The sequence below is a fragment of the Bufo gargarizans genome, chromosome 9 (genome assembly GCF_014858855.1).
Source record: "Bufo gargarizans isolate SCDJY-AF-19 chromosome 9, ASM1485885v1, whole genome shotgun sequence".
Lineage (NCBI taxonomy): Eukaryota > Metazoa > Chordata > Amphibia > Anura > Bufonidae > Bufo > Bufo gargarizans.
The window spans coordinates 189,344,468-189,368,846 of NC_058088.1; the positions used below are offsets into that span (position 1 = coordinate 189,344,468).

The 24,379-nt window shown below is 46.9% G+C and overlaps 1 protein-coding gene across 2 annotated transcripts in view; it reads left to right on the forward strand.

Annotated features, from left to right (window-relative positions):
* The window catches only part of LOC122919408 (multidrug and toxin extrusion protein 1-like), a 41,638-nt gene that overhangs the window by 11,669 nt on the left and 5,590 nt on the right, over window positions 1–24,379 (forward strand). For both annotated transcript variants that reach the window (XM_044268418.1, XM_044268419.1), the window contains exons 3-17: window positions 490–590; window positions 777–845; window positions 2,113–2,261; window positions 7,314–7,356; window positions 9,124–9,168; window positions 9,610–9,707; window positions 10,150–10,247; window positions 17,687–17,800; window positions 18,026–18,093; window positions 18,898–19,006; window positions 19,264–19,339; window positions 21,439–21,508; window positions 21,876–22,008; window positions 22,328–22,422; window positions 22,505–22,586. In XM_044268418.1, coding sequence (XP_044124353.1) covers window positions 490–590; window positions 777–845; window positions 2,113–2,261; window positions 7,314–7,356; window positions 9,124–9,168; window positions 9,610–9,707; window positions 10,150–10,247; window positions 17,687–17,800; window positions 18,026–18,093; window positions 18,898–19,006; window positions 19,264–19,339; window positions 21,439–21,508; window positions 21,876–22,008; window positions 22,328–22,422; window positions 22,505–22,586 — 1,350 coding nt within the window. The remainder of the gene's footprint in view (window positions 1–489; window positions 591–776; window positions 846–2,112; window positions 2,262–7,313; window positions 7,357–9,123; window positions 9,169–9,609; window positions 9,708–10,149; window positions 10,248–17,686; window positions 17,801–18,025; window positions 18,094–18,897; window positions 19,007–19,263; window positions 19,340–21,438; window positions 21,509–21,875; window positions 22,009–22,327; window positions 22,423–22,504; window positions 22,587–24,379) is intronic.

A 24,379-nucleotide genomic window follows, 5' to 3' on the forward strand; every position in this document is an offset into this window, starting at 1 on the left:
GCACTGCGTTTTAATGCGTTTTTCACGCACATGATAAAAAACCGAAGGTTTACAAACAACATCTCTTAGCAACCATCAGTGAAAAAACGCATTTGTTTCCGGATGCAATGCGTTTTTCACTGAAGCCCCATTCACTTCTATGAGGCCAGGGCTGCGTGAAAAATGCTGAATATTGAACATGCTGCATTTTTAACGCTGATGCATGAAAAAAACGCTCATGTACACAGACCCATTGAAATAAATGGGTCAGGATTCAGTGCGGGTGCGATGTGTTCACGTCACGCATTGCACCCGCGCGGAAAACTCGCTCGTGTGAAAGGGACCTTAAAGTAAAGAATTCCTGTTAGAAATTGTTCTTCATCCAACAATATATTCTGCAGTTGAGCAACTGATCCCAACCTAAAAGCCAAGAGGATAAGTAGGTGCTTGTATTATATAAGCGGTGTAGCCTATCCCTGTTATTGACCCTCTTTTCTTTACTCCTCGTAGTTCTGTCGCAGTTGATGATTTTTATGATAAGTGTGGTGAGCTCCATATTTTGTGGACATTTGGGAAAGGTGGAGCTGGACGCTGTGTCGCTGGCGATTGCGGTAAATAGATTTTGCAAATTGATATTCATTGCTACTTTATATTATTTCATATCAGCGGGGGTCCAGAACCTAGACACTCCACCAGTCTATTGCATGAAGGGGGTCCATTCTGTGGTGTGATATACGGTAACTATAGAGCCTATATATATATATTCGTCCATAATGCACTCTCCTTCTACTTTACAGGTGTTAAATATTACTGGAATAGCCGTGGGGGCAGGATTGGCCGGAGCATGTGACACGTTAATGTCGCAAGTAAGTATTCTTCACCCTATAGGACGCACCTAGGTTTTAGAGGAGGAAAATAAGAAGACATTTTTTTTTCATTAGACTTCTGATAAGACCTCAGCTCAGACTCCCAATGTTAATAAGACCCCCAATGTGAATAAGACCCTCATTCAGACCTCAGATCAGACCCCGACCCCCAATGTGAATAAGACCCCCATTCAGACCTCAGATCAGAGCCCCAATGTGAATAGGACCCTCATTCAGACCTCAGATCAGATCCCCAATGTGAATGACTCCCAATCAGACCTCAGATCAGACCCCCAATGTGATTAAGACCCCTCATTCAGACCTCAGATCAGACCCCCAATGTGAATGACTCCCAATCAGACCTCAGATCAGAGCCCCATTGTGATTAAAACCCCTCATTCAGACCTCAGATCAGACCCCCAATGTGAATGACTCCCATTCAGACCTCAGATCAGAGCCCCATTGTGAATAAGACCCTCACTCAGACCTCAGATCAGATCCCCAATGTGAATAAGACCCCCAATCAGACCTCAGATCAGACCCCCAATGTGAATAAGACCCCTCAGTCAGACCTCAGATCAGAGCCCCAATGTGAATAAGATCCCCATTCAGACCTAAGATCAGAATCCCAAAGTGAATAAGACCACCATTCAGACCTCAGATCAGACCCCCAATGTGAATGACTCCCAATCAGACCTCAGATCAGAGCCCCAATGTGAATAAGACCCCCATTCAAACCTCAGATCAGACCCCCAATGTGATTAAGACCCCTCATTCAGACCTCAGATCAGACCCCCAATGTGAATAAGACCCCCATTCAGACCTCAGATCAGACCCCCATGTTAATCAGAGCACAGAGCAGACAAGAAAATATATATTAACTTACCTCCGGACAGCGATGCCGCTCCTTACGTCCAGCGCTCTTCCTGCTCTGCTGTGTCTCAATGTCACACAGTGTGAGGTCACAGAGCGCGCTGACGTCCTCACGCTGTGTGCAGATCACAGTACAGCGTGCGGAGAAGACCAGGAAGCGGCAAGTACAGAGCCCGCATGGGCTGCATTCACCGCTCCCCGTTCCTACTGTTCTAATGAACGCTTTCATAATGGAAACGCACCTTAGTATTCGCCCCCATAAGATGCACTGACATTTTTCCCCACTTTACACTCTGGTGTAAAGATGACATTTCCCAGCATGCAAATGACCCGAGCAGACGCCGAACAAGCAGGGGATGCTGGGTGATTTTATCCGAACCGATTTCTCTTTCAGACCTATGGTGGTAAAAACATGAAGATGGTCGGTACCATCCTGCAGAGAGGGATCATAATCCTCTTCCTGTTCTGTTTCCCTTGCTGGGCCCTATTTGTGAATACGGAACCGATTCTTCTCCTCTTCTGGCAAGACCCAGAAGTGTCCAGGTGAGACTCAAGCAACAGGTTACCGTAATGTCATTTAAAGGAGCACTTCACGCAATTGAGATAACAATATGTTATGCATGGTGCAGGGCCCAGTAGGCGGAGCATGACACAGAGGTCCAGAGAACATCAAAGAGAATCCCTGTGTCATGCTCTGCCCTTCAGGGTCCTGTCTGGTTTGGGGGACCCCTGATGTCTTAGTAGGTGAGATCCCCCCACCTATCAGACCCGGCATATCCGACTCCTTTGATCCTTATACAATGTTGAGTTTGGATCATGAAAAACACCAAACAGATTTCGCCATCGTCATTCCAATCACAAGGTTCAATATCCGAGGACTGAACCTGCGGTCACATAAGGACTCAGCGTTACATCACCCACAGCGAGGACACGGGGACCCCGGGGACATCTGCAGCCATCGCTGATATCACTTCTCTAATGTTTTCTTTATATATTTCCCAATATAAAAATATAGACTTTGTTGAGTTGGTATCCGGAGAAATTGATAAATTATCATTGAAAACAACAGTAAACCCGTCCGAGAACAAAGCATTGGAAGAACTGAAAGCAAATGACCTGATGGTGACAAAGGAAGGAATGTGGTATTGCAGGATCGAGTGGATTGTATAGGAATGGTTGGAAGGTTACTCTCAGCATATTCAATACTACCTGAAATTGTATCTTGCTGAATTACACCAAATCCTGATAAAAGCCGGGGACCAACATTTCATTTCAAAGGAAGAATACAAATTCCCATATAACAAAAACCCCAAAACCCTTCCATAGCCATGAAATCACTTTACAGCAATATTAAAGGGGTTGTCCGGGTTCAGCTCTGAACCCGGACATACCCCCATTTTTAAATCGCGCAGGGCAAAGGCATTTTTTGGAGATCCGGTGACGTACCGGGGCTCTCCATGGGGCTGCCAGGAAACCCGGTGATGTCACCGGCCCTGATGGGTGGGATATAGTAAAACGGCTAGGGCAGCGCTAAAGCCCGCCCCTCAGAGCCGGTGACGTCACCGAACACACTGCCGGGCAGAAGTTCCCGCCCGGCAGTGTGTTATTTGAAAACAAAAGAACCGATGCCAAGGGAGCGCATCGGGTCATGAGATGCTCCAATGCTAGCCTCGGGGGGCTGCCTGGGGGAAAATAAGGGTATGTCCGGGTTCAGCTCTGAACCTGGATAACCCCTTTAAACAGGAGTTGCAATTGAAAGCAGTAAAGCATTTTTTGGAAACAAGGAGTATTACTTTTCAGTTGCACAATAGTTTTTGCACTTTCACCTGAAATGTATACTTACTCACAACTTCCTCTTATTTAAGGGTAAATATTGTCACCAGATAAAAGGGACCGCGATGGGGACGCCGCGTGCGCCCACTTATGCAAATTTTATTTTTGGGGGTGGTGGAAATATCAAATTGTATTCACTGAAGTCACATTTTTGGGCAGGTTTATTGGTGATATTCTTTTATTTTGGGAGGGGGATCAGGAAATGTTTTTTTTTTTCAGTTTGTGAATAAACTAAACCAGTGTCACGACCAGAGGATGTGGATCTTCTGAGTCAGCTGATCGTGGACTAGGAATTAGCCCAATATTGCTGACTCCCAGCGTCAGGACCCTGGTGTTTATACCAGTCACCCAGGAGTGTGTACAGAGTCCAACAAACGCAGAGTAACGGAACAGATGATCTTTACTGGCAGAAGGTAGACAAAAGTCACCTAAAACAAAGGCAAAACAAAGTTCAGAGTAATTCGGTATACTGGGTCAGGCAGACTCGTAGTCAGGCAGTGCAAGATCAGAGGTCCAGGCGAACTTGTAGGGGTCAATGCTGGAGGCAGACAGGCAGGGAAGGTCAGGGTTAATTGGCAAAAGTCCCGTACGCAGCAGGGCAGAGCAGCAGGACGCTTCAGCAGAGGTTATCCGGTATAACAACCACGCTTGGGCACTTCATGGTCAGTGAGGCTGCCCCAAATACCAGGGCGGAGACAGTAATCAGGAAGCGCGCTCTCCTCTCCTTTAACAAAGGGAAAGGAGCATGCGCGTGCGCTATAGCGCACAAGACGAGACCTGGCAGTGAGGGCAGATGCGGGGGTATGCTGGCGGGTAGGCCAGAGCTGGGACCCACGGCGCTGCAGTGAAGTCACGGACTCAATACTGACAACCAGAATATCATTGGGATGCATTTCACCCGCAGGAGATTTTCTTTTTGGATATTAAGATTATGAAGGGGGATGATGGACGTATTCTGATATCTAACAGTTTTTACATTGATCCAGCTGGCATCCAGTCCCATAAACAAATGGGATACCAGCGGGTCAATATTTGAGGGCCCAAAGGAATTGTACCACAGAAGAAGCATTCCAGAGGGAATGCAATCAATTATATCAGAGGCTTAGAGCCTGAGGATATCAGAGAAAGCCCCTTAACATGGAAGATAATCAGGCAACAAATGAGAAAATAACCAAAATTCTCAGACGACACCGGCATATACTTACCGGTGACCCAGACCCGAGAGGGGTGCTTCCCCCGTTTCCAAGTGTCACATATCGTAGAGGACGTAATGTAAGGGACCAGCTGGTACAAAGTCATCTTTCTGCGAGAGAAGAAAATACATCTTGGCTTAAATCTGATTCTTTTCCCCGTGGAAACTGTTCTTTTTGCAAATATTTACCCAAAATGAAAAAATTCTGCAAGCCCGGTAGGACGAGACGAGAGCGTGACATCAGGGGATATTTCATCTGCCGTGTTGTGTATATAGCATCCTGCACAACTTTATGTTGGAAAGACATTCCAGGAACTCGGAAGAAGAATCTCTGGATACGAAGCTGCTTCAAGAAGAAACAAGATGGATTCCCAGACTCAAATCCCTCAGCCCTAATGGCTTGAATGAGGATTTCTCTTTTACCGCCTTAGGGTCCATTCACACGTCCGTTTTGGTGTTCCGCATCCGTTCCGATTAAAAACAAAACGTTATGCGGATCCATTCATTTTCAATGGAATCAGCAAATAATCTGACTGCACACATGGTGCTCTCCGATTCCGTGATTCCGTTCCGTGGGTTCCGTTTATTCGGATCCAGGAAAAAAATATACCCTGTCCTACTATTTGTCTGATTTTGCATTCCGTCATGCCATTCTAGTCAATGGATCCGTCAAAAATGCAGAAGACATGCTATAAGCATCCTCATGTCATCCAGATTTTCAAATCCGCAAAAAACAGGAACGTTTATCTGGAAAGGTAAAAATACTGACGTGTGAATGGACCCTTTATCGGACGTAACCTGCCTCACTAGATATTAAATGGTTAATATTGGAATTTCAGTTAGCATCTTGTACTGATCCAGTCTGAGTAAATTATTATCTATTGTATAGCTTAAAGGGGTTGTCTAATCACAGACAATGGGGGGCATATTGTTAGGAGATGCCCCTATTGACTTATAGGTGCGGGTGCAACCGCTGGGGCCCGCACCTATATTGGAAACGGAGCCCCGCAAGGTGGTGGCTGGAAAACTCCAGTCCGGCCACCACCAGGCGCTCTCCCTTAGGAGTGAATGGGAGCGTACCGCTCATGACCGGCCACCGCTCCCATTCACTTCTATGGGCCAGCGCTCGGCTATTTTTGGCGGCCGCATAGAAAATGAAGAGCATGCGCAGTGCGCCCTCCAACGCTTTCGGGGCTCCGTTCTCGATATAGGCGCCTATAAGACAATGGGGGCATATACTAGCGATGCCCCCATTGTCTGCGATGAGACAACCCCTTTAAGATATAAATAATGCTGCCACTTGATTTATTAATATCTAGGAATTTCTCTGCATTGTGTGTTATCACGTATTGAGCAGTCTGACGTCATCTATTTAGGAGGGATGCATCACTAAGGAAAACCGGTTATGCTGTGGATGACGCGGGGGCGACGTAAGGGGTAGCTGATTGCCGGTTAGGCACACGGAGGCTGATTTGCCCCGTGCACTCCCAATCTAGTTTAATTTAGCCAATTGGTTATTCTGTAGTGGGGAGGGAGCCAGGAGTTAATCTAGCGGAGTGATTTCGCGCCATAACCCCTTATCCCCTGACAAAGCCGTCGGGGGGGGGGGGGGGGGGGGGCGCGTGACTGTTTTTAGATCAGCTGATTAGACATAGGAGCCGAAATGATGCAATCTGTGAATCAATGATGGAACAGGGGAACTCTCTACAGGCAGGGAAAGGGTGTGCCCGAGGCTGTTACAATGTTACAAGAGCTCAGCCGATACATTTAATAAAAGGTTACAAATATTGTATCCAGCAGCTGCTGGTTTTCAGGGTAATTTCACACTTGCGTTGTTGGATTCCGGCAGGTAGTTCCGTCGCAATCTGTATGCAAACGGATACCATTCGTAGACGGATCCGGATGCGGATCTGTCTCACAAATGCATTGCAATTCCGCATTCGTCTCTCCGGTTGTCATCCGGAAAAAACTGATCCGGTATTTATCTTTTTCACATTTTGTAAAGGTCTGCGCATTACGGCAAGTGTTCCGGAGTGTTGGACAGAGAAAATACTGCAGCATGCTGCGGCATTTTCTCCTTCCAAAAAACGTACATTGACTGAACCGAAGACATCCTGATGCATACTGAACGGATTTCTCTCGATTCACAATGCATGGGGATAAAACTGATCAGTTATTTTCCGGTATTGAGCCCCTAGGATGGAACTCTATACCGGAAAAGTTTAACGCAAGTGTGAAAGTACCCTAAAACTTTTATAAAAGGCTGCAAATTTTGTATCCAAAGTGTTGTGGTACAGAGAGCAGCATTACAATTGAGAAAACACACAATTAATGTTTATCAGGGACACGGGGTCCCTTATAGCCGTATAAGGGACCCCGAGACATAGATAGAGCAAGGTGGTCTGTCTTTTGGAGGTCAGCTGATGATTTTAATGTCTCTAATACTGGGCACTTAGGGGATTTTATTTTAAAACTATAAAGAAAAGAAAAGTTATGTTTTAAAATTAGTATATGAGAGGATCCCTAGTGGGATTTTTTTTGACCATTTTGTACCTTATTATTCTTTATAGATTAACTCAGATATACGTCTTCATATTCATTCCAGCCCTACCGGTAAGAAGATCAGCGTCACCTACCCGCAACTCACTGTACATATGACACGTACAAGACCCACAGTGGGGAGTACAGAAGGGGACCAGAGTATTGGGTTCAGGATAATGACACTGACACTCGGGGTACAGGATAATGACACTGACACTTGGGGTACAGGATAATGACACTGACACTTGGGGTACAGGATAATGACACTGACACTTGGGGTACAGGATAATGACACTGACACTCGGGGTACAGGATAATGACGCTGACCCTCGGGGTACAGGATAATGACACTCGGGGTACAGGATAATGACGCTGACACTCGGGGTGCAGGATAATGACGCTGACACTCGGGGTACAGGATAATGACACTGACACTCTGGGAACAGGATAATGACACTGACACTCGGGGAACAGGATAATGACACTGACACTCGGAGAACAGGATTATGAAACTGACACTTGGGGTACAGGATAATGACACTGACACTCGGGGTACAGGATAATGACACTGACACTTGGGATACAGGATAATGACACTGACACTCGGGGTACAGGATAATGACACTGACACTTGGGATACAGGATAATGACACTGACACTTGGGGTACAGGATAATGACACTGACACTCGGGGTACAGGATAATGACGCTGACACTAGGGGTACAGGATAATGACGCTGACACTCGGGGTACAGGATAATGACACGCTGACACTCGGAGAACAGGATTATGAAACTGACACTCGGGGTACAGGATAATGACACTGACACTCGGGGTACAGGATAATGACACTGACACTCGGGGTACAGGATAATGACACTGACACTTGGGATACAGGATAATGACACTGACACTTGGGGTACAGGATAATGACACTGACACTCGGGGTACAGGATAATGACGCTGACACTCGGGGTACAGGATAATGACGCTGACACTCGGGGTACAGGATAATGACACTGACACTCGGGGTACAGGATAATGACGCTGACACTCGGGGTACAGGATAATGACGCTGACACTTGGGATACAGGATAATGACACTGACACTCGGGGTACAGGATAATGACGCTGACACTCGGGGTACAGGATAATGACGCTGACACTCGGGGTACAGGATAATGACGCTGACACTCGGGGTACAGGATAATGACACTAACACTTGGGGTACAGGATAATGACACTGACACTTGGGGTACAGGATAATGATGCCGACACTTGGGGTACAGGATAATGACGCTGACACTTGGGGTACAGGATAATGATGCCGACACTTGGGGTACAGGATAATGACGCCGACACTTGGGGTACAGGATAATGACCAGACACTTGGGGTACAGGATAATGACACTGACACTCGGGGTACAGGATAATGACACTGACACTCGGGGTACAGGATAATGACGCTGACACTCGGGGTACAGGATAATGACGCTGACACTTGGGGTACAGGATAATGACACTGACACTCGGGGTACAGGATAATGACACTGACACTCGGGGTACAGGATAATGACACTGACACTCGGGGTACAGGATAATGACACTGACACTCGGGGTACAGGATAATGACACTGACACTCGGGGTACAGGATAATGACACTGACACTCGGGGTACAGGATAATGACGCTGACACTTGGGGTACAGGATAATGACACTGACATTTGGGGTGCAGTTTAGCAGTTTACTATGTTGTTTTGGGAGGGGTCGTTACTTATGACAGGTCACATGACTTCCTGTTTCTGTGTTGTTGGTAATGGCTTCTCTCCTTTCTCCTAGGCCTCGTTTTTATATCAGCTTCAGGCTAAATACTTACAGAACCAGGTACCTCCATCTCCTGTCCCGGACGCCATACTTCAATACGTGGAGCAGTTGCCCCTAGCAACCAATGTGGTCGCTGCTTTCATTTTCCAAAGCACCTCTGAGAAATGAGAGCTGGAAGCTGATTGGTTGCTAGGGGCAGCTGCTCCACCAGTCCTGTGCTCTAGTTCAGTGTTCCCTTAACTCCAGTCCTCGGGCCTACCCCTCGGTCGTGATGTGAGACTATCCCCTGTGGTAAGTCCTGCTGCACTGACACTAATTATATCACCTGCTCAATACTAAGGAAATCCTGAAAACATGACCGGCAGGTGGGCCCTGAGGACTGGAGTTAAGGAACCCTGCTCTAGTTCTAATAAAGCTGCCCCAATCTCTTTCACCCCATATCCTCCCCTGTGACATTAGTGCCCCCCGGTGACGTCTTATTTTCATCTTCTCTTCCTACAGGGAATTATATTTCCTCAGGTCTTAACCGGATTCACGGCAAACCTCTTCAATGCCTTAATTAACTACATCTTCCTGTACAAACTGGGCCTGGGGGTGATGTAAGTACTGATGGGGCTATTCATAATGGGGGGTGACCAATATGGCTGCCTCCAGAGGTGGTCACCCACTTTTCCTAGAATTCTGTTAAGCTGCTTAGATACGTGGCGATACGTGGCGATACGTTCCACAGCTTGGCTAACTGACCATTCAGGAGTGTGGGAAAGCTGGGGTCATCATGAGAGCCGCCATTATTAAGAAAAATCTATAACACGCGTGCACGTATAAAAAGCGGACACACGCAATGTGACAAGGGTCTTACAGACGCGTCTTGTGCTGTGAATGTGACTGCGCTGCAATACCACACAGGACCCGTGGACAGGGGTGGCGCTGTTTATGGGAGGAAGCAGCCATGTTTTCCCAACCCTGGACAATCCCTTTAAATCTAATATAAATGAATCATGTCAGATATTGTAGGAGACGTCTCTGTGTTTTTTCCCCCAGGGGCTCGGCCTGTGCCAACACTTTATCGCAGTACGTCCAGGCGGTCCTGTTATTCTTCTACATCATATGGAGGAAGCTTCACGTGGACACCTGGGGAGGTAGCGACCGCCTGAGATCACGTGCTATACACTCACCGCATTTATTCTGTTGTCCTCTGTTATCAGCCATTTCAGGCTGACCGCAGCCATCTTCACTGGGTAAGGGCTCATGCACACGACTCCGTATGTATTTAGCGGCCCGCAATACACGGATCCGTAAACAAAACAGATGACATCCATGTGACGTCCGTGTTTCATCCGTTTTTTTTTTTTGCAGATCCATTGTAACAATATCTGCAAAACGGACAAGAATAGGACATGCTGTATTTTTTTGCGTAACAAACTTGCGGACATACGGATACGGAATGCCCACAGAGTCATTTCCGTTTTTTTGCAGCCCCATGGAAATGAAAGGTTTTGCATATGGGCCGCAAAAAAAAACCGGAGCGGACACGGACAAAATATAAGTTTGTGTCCATGAGCCCTTAGCCTGTGGGGGGCAATGTTTCTGTGAGATCAGGATTCCTTGCTTCCTGTCAGTGAATGGAAAGATTCTTTTTGTCCTTTAAACAGTGACAACAGACCTAATCCTTCTCATAGCTGAGGGTTCGTTACAGTGGTATAACACAGTGTGCTGTCCGTGTTTTTTGCAGACCCATTGAAATGAATGGGTCTGCATCCTATCCGCAAAAAAAAAAACGGATCGGACACGGAAACAAAATACGGTCGCGTGCATGAGGCCTCAATCTGTAGGGTCGCTGGTTCTTAACCACCTCCGGACCGCCTAACGCGCCGATGCGTCCGGAAGGTGGTTGCTTTTCTCCTCCTGGACGCATCGGCGCGTCATCTCGCGAGACGCGAGATTTCGCCGCAGCCGGCCCGCACATGCGCATCGCGGGCCGGCATTTCTTCGAGAAGCATTTCGTCAGGACCTGCCAGCCAGCGATCATTGGCTGGCAGGTTGCTGATTTTCAAAAAAGCCAATCACAGAGCAGTATAGCAGATCATATTAGTAAATATGATCTGTTATATGGCTGCCTGCTCCTCTGCTGGTTCTTTTCGTCGGTTGGATCCAGCAGAGGAGCAGGCTTCACAGTGAGTACACCAACAGTACATACTTAGCCCCAGATCACCCCCCTGAACCCCTATTAACCCTTTGATCACCCCTTCTAGCCCCTGTCAATCACTAGTGAAAGGAAAAAAAGTGATCAGTGCAAACTGTCACTTTTTTTTTTCACTGGTATTGACCGTTAGGTTTTAGGTATAGTTTAGGTCCCTTGGTTAGGTAGTTAGGGATCAGTTAGCGCCCAGCCCACCGCACCGCAGTCCGTTATTCGCTGATTAGCGTATCGCTAATCAGCATTTGTACTTTTATAGTATCTGGAAGTGATCAAAACTGATCACGGTCAGATCTATAACTGTATTAGTGTCACTTTAGGTTCGCCCTCCACCCAAAACGCAGTGTTTGCCCGATCAGGCCTGATCGGTCGCCCACACGTGCGTTCGCCCACACCCGCCCCACCGCAGTGACAAAAAAAATTTTTTTTTTTATCGCTGCACATCCACTTTACACGCACTGCGGCGATAAAAAAATCACTTTTGATATTTTTTATCAACCGCAGCGGCCTCCGGTACTTCGCTAGCCTCCCCTTTGTAAGACAGGCTTGCTTTTTTTTACCTGGGTAGTCTCAGGGAATACCCCTAAATTTAGTTGCCCACATGTCAAACAGGGGGTATTCCTCTGAAGAGGCCTACAGGCTTCTGACCCAGTCGGATGAGGAGTGGGAACCCTCATCTGATGAATCCAGCGGGTCAGAATACGAACCTGTAGAAAGCAGCGGCTCTCTGACCCAAAGTTCGGACGAGGAGGCTGAGGTCCCTGATAGAACCAGGCGTACCCGGCCCCGTGTTGCTAGACCGCAGGTTGCGCAGGATCCGCTTCAAGAGCATCAGAGTGGGGCTGGTGCTGCCGGATTACGTGGTGAGGCATACACCAGCAGCCCAGCCCATCCTGGACCTAGTACCAGCACTGCCGTACAACCTGGTGAAGTAGCGAGCACCAGAAGGGCAGTTGAAGCTGGTACGGTGGCACGAGCAGTAGTGACCCCGTCGCAGCCACCGCAAAGACGTGCCCGTAGAGCCCCTAGAATCCCAGAGGTGCTGGCAAACCCTGATTGGCAGCCCCCAACTTCAGCCGCACCTGTAGTTCCCCCTTTCACCGCCCAGTCTGGAGTTCGGGTTGAGACGGCTCAGATCGGTTCGGCCCTGGGATTTTTTGAGCTGTTCTTGACTGCGGAGCTTTTAGACTTAGTCGTGGCAGAGACAAACCGGTATGCCACACAATTTATAACCGCTAACCCGGGAAGCTTTTATGCCCAGCCTTTCCGGTGGAAACCAGTCCAAGTTTCCGAATTTAAAACTTTTCTGGGCCTCCTCCTCAACATGGGCCTGACAAAAAAACATGAATTGCGGTCATATTGGTCCACGAACCCAATTCATCACATGCCCATGTTCTCTGGTGCAATGTCCAGGACACGATTTGAGACCATCCTGCGTTTCTTGCACTTTAGTGACAACACCGCCTCCCGTCCCAGAGGCCACCCTGCTTTTGACCGGCTCCACAAAATTCGGCCCCTCATAGACCATTTCAACCAGAAATTTGCAGATTTGTATACCCCTGAGCAAAACATCTGCGTAGACGAGTCCCTAATACATTTTACCGGGCGCCTTGGCTTCAAGCAATACATCCCAAGCAAGCGCGCCCGGTATGGGGTCAAATTGTATAAGCTCTGTGAAAGGGCCACAGGCTATACCCACAAATTTCGTGTCTATGAGGGAAAAGATCAGACCCTGGAGCCGGTCGGTTGCCCTGACTACCTGGGGAGCAGTGGGAAGATAGTTTGGGACTTGGTGTCACCCTTATTCGGCAAGGGGTACCATCTTTATGTGGACAATTTTTACACAAGTGTGGCCCTCTTTAGGCATTTGTTTCTAGAACGGATTGGCGCCTGTGGTACCGCGCGAACTAGTCGCGCGGGCTTCCCCCAACGGCTCGTTAGCACCCGTCTTGCAAGGGGGCAGAGGGCCGCACTGTGTAACGAAGAACTGCTCGCGGTGAAATGGAGAGACAAGCGTGACGTTTACATGCTCTCCTCCATTCACGCAGACACGACAATACAAATTGAGCGAGCAACCCGTGTCATTGAAAAGCCCCTCTCAGTCCACGACTATAACCTCCACATGGGAGGGGTCGACTTCAATGACCAGATGTTGTCTCCGTATTTAGTTTCCCGCAGAACCAGACGCTGGTATAAGAAGGTGTCTGTATATTTGATTCAATTGGCGCTGTATAATAGTTTTGTTCTCTACAGTAAGGCTGGGAGAACTGGATCCTTCCTCAAATTTCAGGAAGAGATTATTGAGAACCTCCTGTATCCAGAAGGTTCCGTGCCCCCATCCACCAGTGTAGTTAGCCGTCTACACGAGCGACATTTCCCCAATGTCGTTGCTGGTACCTCAACCCAACCGTCACCCCGAAAAAGATGTCGTGTCTGTAGCAGGAGTGGAATAAGGCGTGACACCCGGTATTTCTGTCCTGACTGTCCCGACCACCCTGCCCTATGCTTAGGGGATTGTTTCCGAAAGTACCACACACAGGTACACCTAGCATAGGGATCATCTCACCAGGATAGGCACACAGGGCTATTAGGGCCCATTCACTCACACAGCTGCTGCAAACGTCTCCTTTCACATGGGACAAAGTGCATAACGCACTTCGCCACATCTTTGGGCGATTTGCGCTTTGCACATTGACCCATGGGGGAGGAGAGGTTTGTTCTATAAAGGTAAAAAAACAAAAAAAAAACAAAAAAAAAAAACAGGTAAGCAAACAGGTTAATGTTTAGTTCCAAAAGTTAAAGTTAAATGTTCTGTTCCAAAGTTAATAAAATTATTGCGTTGTGGCCTGGTTTTTTCTTTTTTTGTCTTTTTACCTTCCAGGTGGACCAACCGATGAACTAGCTGCAGCACCGATGTGCATTCTGACAGAAGCATTGCGCTGCTGTCAGATTACACGCAAGTCGGTGTATGCGGCGCTGCAAGACGGGATTTTCTCCTCTGCAGTGACAGATACGTTTGCCGAGGCATACGAGCTGAGGAGGAGGCGGCGTTCCTATGCTTTGGCAAGCACTTTGTATGTATATATATATAAAAAAAAAAATCCCGGCAATGATTTATTCATCCACATCGATTGATGCGAATGGAGAAATCTGGTTTGCCAGGGCATACGAGCTAAGTGGGTATGGATGTAGGGCGGAGCTCCTATGTCCTGGCAGACGCCTTTCCCCTCCATTTTTTTTTTTTGGCAGAGATTTTTTCATCCACATTGATCAATGCGAATGAAGAAATCTGTGCCGTTCATTTTTTTCTTTCAGCCCAGAGGCTGAACGGAAAAAAAAATCTCATTACCTGTATGCTCAATATAAGGAGAATAGCAGAAACTCCTAATGCTGGCCATACATGTAATGATTGCGGAGACCCTCAAATGCCAGGGCAGTACAAACACCCCACAACTGACCCCATTTTGGAAAGAAGACACCCCAAGGTATTTGCTGAGGGGCATATTGAGTCCATGAAAGATTGAAATTTTTGTCCTAAGTTAGCGGAAAGTGAGACTTTGTGAGAAAAAACAAAAAAAAATCAATTTCCGCTAACTTATGCGAAAAAAAAAAATTCTATGAACTTGCCAGGCCCCTCATTGGATACCTTGGGGTGTCTTCTTTCCAAAGTGGGGTCACATGTGGGGTATTTATACTGCGCTGGCTTTTTAGGGGCCCTAAAGTGTGAGAAGAAGTCTGGGATCCAAATGTCTAAAAATGCCCTCCTAAAAGGAATTTGGGCCCCTTTGCGCATCTAGGCAGCAAAAAAGTGTGACACATCTGGTATCGCCGTACTCAGGAGAAGTTGGGGAATGTGTTTTGGGGTGTCATTTTACATATACCCATGCTGGGTGAGAAAAATATCTTGGTCAAATGCCAACTTTGTATAAAAAAATGGGAAAAGTTGTCGTTTGCCAAGATATTTTTCTCACCCAGCATGGTTATATGTAAAATGACACCCCAAAACACATTCCCCAACTTCTCCTGAGTACGGCGATACCAGATGTGTCACACTTTTTTGCTGCCAAGGTGGGCAAAGGGGCACATATTCCAAAGTGCACCTTTCGGATTTTGCAGGGCATTTTTTACACATTTTGATTGCAAGGTACTTCTCACACATTTGGGCCCCTAAATTGCCAGGGCAGTATAACTACGCCACAAGTGACCCCATTTTGGAAAGAAGACACCCCAAGGTATTCCGTGAGGGGCATGGCGAGTTCCTAGAATTTTTTATTTTTTGTCGCAAGTTAGTGGAATATGAGACTTTGTAAGGAAAAAAGAGAAAAAAAAAAAAATCATCATTTTCCGCTAACTTGTGACAAAAAATAAAAAATTCTAGGAACTCGCCGTGCCCCTCACGGAATACCTTGGGGTGTCTTCTTTCCAAAATGGGGTCACTTGTGGCGTAGTTATACTGCCCTGGCAATTTAGGGGCCCAAATGTATGAGAAGTACCTTGCAATCAAAATGTGTAAAAAATGCCCTGCAAAATCCGAAAGGTGCACTTTGGAATATGTGCCCCTTTGCCCACCTTGGCAGCAAAAAAGTGTGACACATCTGGTATCGCCGTACTCAGGAGAAGCTGGGGAATGTGTTTTGGGGGGTCATTTTACATATACCCATGCTGGGTGAGAAAAATATCTTGGTCAAATGCCAACTTTGTATAAAAAAATGGGAAAAGTTGTCTTTTGCCAAGATATTTCTCTCACCCAGCATGGGTATATGTAAAATGACACCCCAAAACACATTCCCCAACTTCTCCTGAGTACGGCGATACCACATGTGTGACACTTTTTTGCTGCCAAGGTGGGCAAAGGGGCGCATATTCCAAAGTGCACCTTTCGGATTTCACCGGTCATTTTTTACACATTTTGATTGCAAAGTTCTTCTCACACATTTGGGCCCCTAAATTGCCAGGGCAGTATAACTACCCCACAAGTGACCCCATTTTGGAAAGAAGACACCCCAAGGTATTCTGTGAGGGGCATGGCGAGTTCCTAGAATTTTTTATTTTTTGTCGCAAGTTAGTGGAAAATGAGACTTTGTAAGAAAAAAAAAAAAAAAAAAACATCATCATTTTCCGCTAACTTGTGACAAAAAATAAAAAGTTCTATGAACTCACTATGCCCATCAGCGAATACCTTAGGGTGTCTACTTTCCGAAATGGGGTCATTTGTGGGGGTTTTCTACTGTTTGGGCATTGTAGAACCTCAGGAAACATGACAGGTGCTCAGAAAATCAGAGCCGTTTCAAAAAGCGGAAATTCACATTTTTGTACCATAGTTTGTAAATGCTATAACTTTTACCCAAACCATTTTTTTTTTTGCCCAAACATTTTTTTTTTATCAAAGACATGTAGAACTATAAATTTAGCGAAAAATTTATATATGGATGTCGTTTTTTTTTGCAAAATTTCACAGCTGAAAGTGAAAAATGTCATTTTTTTGCAAAAAAATCGTTATATTTTGATTAATAACAAAAAAAGTAAAAATGTCAGCAGCAATAAAATACCACCAAATGAAAGCTCCATTAGTGAGAAGAAAAGGAGGTAAAATTCATTTGGGTGGTAAGTTGCATGACCGAGCGATAAACGGTGAAAGGAGTGTAGTGCCGAAGTGTAAAAAGTGGCCTGGTCATGAAGGGGGTTTCACCTAGCGGGGCTGAAGTGGTTAAAGGGGTTTTCTGATTCTATTTCATATCCTTTGCCTTTTTTGAAGATAGACCCAATCCTTCTCACAGCTGAGGGTTTGTTACAATGGTATCCAGTTTGCCAGTTAAAAACGTCTGCTGCTACATCTCTCTTCTGTCCTGATGTATCAGACTGACGTCATACAGGATTGTCTAGTCTGGATACCATTGTAACAAAATCTCAGCTGTGAGAAGGATCGATTCTGTACAGCAGGGACCAGAAACTTCCGGCACTCCAGCTGTTCAGAAACTACAACTCCCAGAATGCTTCATTGACTTCTGTGGGAGTTAGAAGAACAGCTAAGCATGTTTGCATGCTGGGAGTTGTAGTTTCACAGCAGCTGGAGTGCCCTCTGTACAGGTTTTCAACCTGTGTTGGGTCAACCTGTAGGGGGCAATGTTTCGGGAAGGTCGCAAGGTCCTAAAGGGGTTTTCTGATTCTATTTCATATCCTTTGCCTTTTTAATTCCTCGCCATGTTCAAGAACCCTGCTTCATGGCAGTGAATGGAAAAATCCTTGTTGACACTGAGGGTGAATGTTTGAATTCACTGACAGCAAGCAGAGATCTTGGGGAGAAAAAATATAAAAAAAGGGAGGAAGCAATGAATGTAAAAAGTCTCCTAGTGAATGATATGTCGCTGCCGCTCTCTCTAGGGTGGTCCATGGCCTGCTTCGAGGACTGGGGCACGTTCATCCGTCTCGCCGTTCCCAGCATGCTGATGCTCTGTATAGAATGGTGGGCGTTTGAAGTCGGAATCATATTGTCCGGTAAGTCACCGCCCCGCTCATCTGGACATATTCGAGATTTGTAGGAGGATCCCACTTCTTGGTATTGCCTGGAGATAAGCGGCATCCCCTGTACATAGCAGCTGCTTATCATCACATACACTGTAATTATTATTATTATTATTGAAGAGCATAATGTTTTCTTCTCCATTCACATCCAAAGCTAATATTAATGCGCGTTCTACCGTAATTATTGTGTCCCTGCAGGAGTGCTCAGCGTGGAGGATCTCGGGGCTCAAACCATTATTTACCAGATGGCTACCATTGTCTTCATGGTAAGGACCGAGGATCTGAGTTTTGGCCGGACTTCTGCTCCTCTGGCTTCAATGGGTTCTCCGGGACTGAAGTATTGGTGACCTATCCTTAGGAGTGGTTATTAATATCGGAGAGGTGGGGGTCCAACCCCAGCACCCCTACCGATCAGCGGATTGCAACTGCAGTAACCAGCCCCGGCCACTATACATTGGATGGTGCTGTGTAGTCCCTGCAAACAGTCAGACCCCCGCCGATCTGATATTGATGGGGATCGATTATCAATACTTCTGTCCCAGAGAACCCCTTTAAATATCCTCAGGATAGGTCATCAATATCGGATCATAGTGTCCGACTACCTGGGATGCGATGCTCGGACCGACCGAAGGGCCGTACGTTGTATAGTGGCTGCGATTGGTATTGCAGTGCTCGCCCCCTTCAAACAGCTGATCGCCGAGGGTGCTGGGAGTCGGATCCCTGCTGATCTCATATTGATGACCTATCCTGAGAATATTTAAAGGAGTTCTACGGGATGGAAGTACTGATGACTTATCCCTATCAATAGCAGGGTCCAACTGCCGGAAAGCTGATCGACTGGGGGAATGCTGGGAGTTGTAACCATCACCGATCTGATATCAATGGCCCATCCTGTAAAAAGTTCATCAAAAACTCCTGGAAAACTCTGTTAAATCCCCCCTCCCCTCCAAGATTCTTGATGTTCAGTGCCTAGTTGTGCAGCGCTCCTGCACGCCACAAGGGGCAGGCTTTGCTGGTGAAGGATATAAGTAGGGGAGGTATTATAATATCGCCCTGTTTCTGCTCTGCAGGTGCCACTGGGGTACAGCATTGCAGCCAGCGTCCGAGTAGGTCACGCCCTGGGGGCAGGGGACATTGTCCAAGCCAAGAAATCGATGGTCGTCTCCTTATTAATGGCAGGTAAAGAGGAGAAAAGCCATCACTAACATCCCCTGACAAGATCCGCGTACTCTTCTGAAATACTCTGTGCTGCTGGGCACCCTGCTCATTCCATCATGGGACCCCCTACTTCACTCCTTTCCCCTTCTCATAGTCTAATACTGCCCCTTGTCATAACACAGATTGATAGGCCTCAGCAAAGGCTTCTTCTGCAATCCTCTGTGCTGCTGTGAGACCCCGCTCCAGCCCGTGATAATCCGGTTTTGTTGTTGTTACAGAGACCTGTGCCCTGGGATCTTCCATCCTGCTCATCAGCCTGAAGAATGTGATTGGCTATGTTTTCACGTCAGATGAGTAAGAGAGGGCGCTGTTCCTTTAAATCTTCATTTGGTCACAGAATGCAGAGGTTCTGCGTTATCATGGGCACCAAGCGTCCTTGACTACGCCTGGAGGCTGCCATGTTTTCATACACAGCTTCTGCAAGTCCCTGTCAATCTGCAGAGACTGCGTCTGTCTTTAAAACACAGAAATTAAAGGGGAACTCCACCTTTACATCATAGCAGTTTGTCAGTAGGTAAAAGCAGTGGTGGGGTCCTTAAACCGAGGGCCCGACAATACCAAGAGCGCAGAGCTTTCAATGCCTCCACAGTGATTTCTTAGCATTTTCAAGATCTCTGCTTGCTGTCTTGTTCTTCCTTAGTCCAGCTAAGAGTTTGCCTTCTACGTTGAGACATTTGTAACAATCAACTTACCTGCACTGACACATTGTAGCAAGCCTTCTCCAGTGAATATCACTAGGTCAAGGCTGCGGCTGAGAGGGGAATGGCAGGACTGCTGCCGGCTGAGAGGGGAATGGCAGGACTGCTGCCGGCTGAGAGGGGAATGGCAGGACTGCTGCCGGCTGAGAGGGGAATGGCAGGACTGCTGCCGGCTGAGAGGGGAATGGCAGGACTGCTGCCGGCTGAGAGGGGAATGGCAGGACTGCTGCCGGCTGAGAGGGGAATGGCAGGACTGCTGCCGGCTGAGAGGGGAATGGCAGGACCGCTGCCGGCTGAGAGGGGAATGGCAGGACCGCTGCCGGCTGCTCCTCTCCATTGCTAGCACTGTGACAGTGCAGATTTGGCTGAGTGTTGTAACCAGATTACTGAGCCCTGTTATCTCAATCACCTTTTGCCTTATTAACCAGATTTTTTATTTTATTTTTCAAATCAATGCAATATTATTTCCTAACATTCACAATTCTGCTGGTGGTCAGTGGAAACAGTCAGCAAGCCTGCCAACAGACATAGGTGGGCTGGCTCCTATAATGCAGGGGACAGTTACTTTCTCCAAGAGCAAGAACTGTGCAGACACTGAAAAAGTGGGTGATTTGGGGACAGTTCAGCTCTAAAGCCAACAGAATAGTGATTGCAGCTCTGGAGTATAACACAGGCTGTAACTCAGGATCAGTATAGGATAAGTAATGTAATGTATGTACACAGTGACTGCACCAGCAGAATAGTGAGTGCAGCTCTGGAGTATAATACAGGATGTAACTCAGGATCAGCACAGGATAAGTAATGTATGTACACAGTGACTGCACCAGCAGAATAGTGAGTGCAGCTCTGGAGTATAATACAGGATGTAACTCAGGATCAGTAATGTATGTACACAGTGACTGCACCAGCAGAATAGTGAGTGCAGCTCTGGAGTATAATACAGGATGTAACTCAGGATCAGCACAGGATAAGTAATGTATGTACACAGTGACTGCCCCAGCAGAATAGTGAGTGCAGCTCTGGAGTATAATACAGGATGTAACTCAGGATCAGTACAGGATAAGTAATGTATGTGCACAGTGACTGCACCAGCAGAATAGTGAGTGCAGCTCTGGAGTATAATACAGGATGTAACTCAGGATCAGTACATGATAAGTAATGTATGTACACAGTGACTGCGCCAGCAGAATAGTGAGTGCAGCTCTGGAGTATAATACAGTATGTAACTCAGGATCAGTACAGGATAAGTAATGTATGTACACAGTGACTGCACCAGCAGAATAGGGAGTGCAGCTCTGGAGTATAATACAGGATGTAACTCAGGATCAGTACAGGATAAGTAATGTATGTACACAGTGACTGCACCAGCAGAATAGTGAGTGCAGCTCTGGAGTATAATACAGGATGTAACGCAGGATCAGTATAGGTAAAGTAATGTATGTACACAGTGACTGCACCAGCAGAATAGTGAGTGCAGCTCTGGAGTATAATACAGGATGTAACTCAGGGTCAGTACAGGATAAGTAATGTATGTACACAGTGACTGCGCCAGCAGAATAGTGAGTGCAGCTCTAGAGTATAACATAGGATGTAACTCAGAATCAGTAGACACTATTCAACTTTTTATGTAGGCCGATTCTCCCTCATGTGTGGTAAGTACTGGTGTAGATTAGTAACACGTCCTCTCTCTTGCAGGGGTATAGTTCAGCTGGTCAGCTACGTTCTTCCGGTGTATGCTGGGACTCATCTCTTTGACGGATGTGTGGTGAGAATAATTTTTTTAAGCCAGTAATTGGATGAATATGCTGATTAGCTCTCATGACAACTCTTCCTGCCTGGGCTCTGGTGATCTTTAGTGTTGTCATAGGGTCACCGCGTGGAGCTCAATCACCATTGACACCCATATTGACTCATATCTGCCATAGTCTGCTACATCGGCATGAGTGACAGCACAGAGCTGCAGAATGTCCCTATGACAACACTGCTTTATACACCTCAGAGCAGGAAGTGTTGTCATAGGACCATAGGAGTAAATACGCTTTTTATACACTTTTGATGAACACAAAAAGGAACTTTAGCGATATGTTAGTTTCCAGTCCTAGATGATCAGACTTTTATGCCTATTCTTGCAGGCCACGTGCGGTGGGGTCCTGCGAGGCACCGGAAAGCAGAAAATCGGAGCCATTTTTCACGCGGTTGGTTATTATGCCATTGGTCTTCCTGTGGGAATCTCCCTGATGTTTGCAGCCAAAATGGGAATAATAGGTGTGACCCAGAAAACATTTTAGAATTTCTCTAAAATTCTTACATTTTGTATTTTTCTCTATTCCTAACCAAAGCTGCACTCAAAAGTCTCGCTGGTTGCCCTTGATCAATGGAGCTATCTACTCCCACAACACATTGCTGCACGGGAGCTGGAACACAGCAGAACTCTGAATGCAGCTCTGGATGTGAATGGAGCATTAACATTTATCTACAGTGGAGTTCCCCTTTAAGTATATCCCACTGAACGTCTGATGATAATCAGGAATGTGGAGAGCGCTCAGTACGGCCTCCAGATAACCTCTGCTTTGTGTTGCCCCAGGGTTCTGGCTGGGGATCCTCCTCTGCGCTGTGCTGCAGATCATCGGTTTCCTAATCTTCGTCTTTAAGATTGACTGGGCCAAGGCGTCACAACAGGTCGGTGTCCGCTACTTCTTGTAGATCCAGGCAGGCCGGTTGTTGACAAGCTTTCCGGTGTCATCCCATATTTTTATTTCAGGCACAGGCGAGGGTCAAGCAGATCCGGATGACAAGAGACCCACACAACAAGGCGGCCATTTATCAGGGGGCGGCCATGACTGGTTTGTAAACTGCTTTCTTACATATATACATAGTTACATATAGTTACAGAGTTAATACGGTTGAAAAAAGACATAAGTCCATCAAGTTCAACTAAGGGATCGGTGGGGACGCGAATCCCAGAAGGAAGTGAGACTCAGATTTCTACACATTTTCATAAGAATTAATGTCATTTACTTTTAAGAATTCTTCTAAACCCTTTTTGAAACTGTTCCTGCTGTGACCACGTCCTGAGGAGTCTATTCCACAGATTCTCAGTTCTAACAGTAAAGAAGCTTTGACGCTTCTGGAGACTGAACTTCTTCTTCTCCAGTCGGAGGCAGCGCCCCCTTGTCTTTTGAGGGCATTTTACATGGAACAGCTTTTCGCCATATTTATATACCTGTACAGGTTAATCATGTCCCCCTTAGACGTCTCTTCTCAAGACTAAATAAATTCAAGTCTTTTAATCTTTCCCCATAACTAAGACCCTCCATGCCCCTTATCAGTTTAGTCGCTCTCCTCTGTACTCTGTCCAGCTCCAGGGCTCCTTTTCTATGGACTGGTTCCCCAAACTGAACCGCATATTCCAGATGAGGCCGCACCAACGCTTTGTAAAGTGGTAATATCACATACCTGCCCTGCGAGTCCAGGCCTTGTTTAATGCATGACAATATCCTGGTGGCCTTAGGAGCAGCTGATTGACATTGAATGCTGTATTTAATCTACCATCCACAAGGACACCCAAATCCTTCTCTATGACTCCCCCAGTGCTACATCACCTAGGACATATGAAGCACAGAGATTATTACTACCAAGATGCAGAACTTTACATTTATCCACATTGAACCTCATTTGCCAAGTTGATGCCCAATCACTCAGTCCAAGTCTCGTTTATGGACATCTTCCATAGACTGTACAGTACTACACAGCTTAGTGTCATCTGCAGAAATAGATATGGGGCTATTAATCTCATCCTCCGATATCTGTATTAAATAAATTAAATAATAGAGGGCCCAGCGCTGAACTTTGGGGGTCACCACTTATAACCTCGGACCATTCTGACTAGGAATCATTGACCACAACTCTCTGGACACGATCCTTCAGCCAGTTCTCAATCCAATTACAGACTATACTTTCCAAGCCTATAGACCTTACTTTACCTATTAAACGTCTATGAGGAACAGGATCAAAAGCCTTTGCAAAATCCAGAAACACTATATCCACAGCCGCCCCTCTGTCCAGGCTACTACTCACCTCACTACATCCACAGCCGCCCCTCTGTCCAGGCTTCTACTCACCTCACTACATCCACAGCTGCCCCTCTGTCCAGGCTACTACTCACCTCACTACATCCACAGCCGCCCCTCTGTCCAGGCTTCTACTCACCTCACTACATCCACAGCCGCCCCTCTGTCCAGGCTACTACTCACCTCACTACATCCACAGCCACCCCTCTGTCCAGGCTACTACTCGCCTCACTACATCCACAGCCGCCCCTCTGTCCAGGCTACTACTCACCTCACTACATCCACAGCTGCCCCTCTGTCCAGGCTACTACTCACCTCACTACATCCACAGCCGCCCCTCTGTCCAGGCTTCTACTCACCTCACTACATCCACAGCCGCCCCTCTGTCCAGGCTACTACTCACCTCACTACATCCACAGCCGCCCCTCTGTCCAGGCTACTACTCGCCTCACTACATCCACAGCCGCCCCTCTGTCCAGGCTACTACTCGCCTCACTACATCCACAGCCGCCCCTCTGTCCAGGCTACTACTCGCCTCACTACATCCACAGACGCCCCTCTGTCCA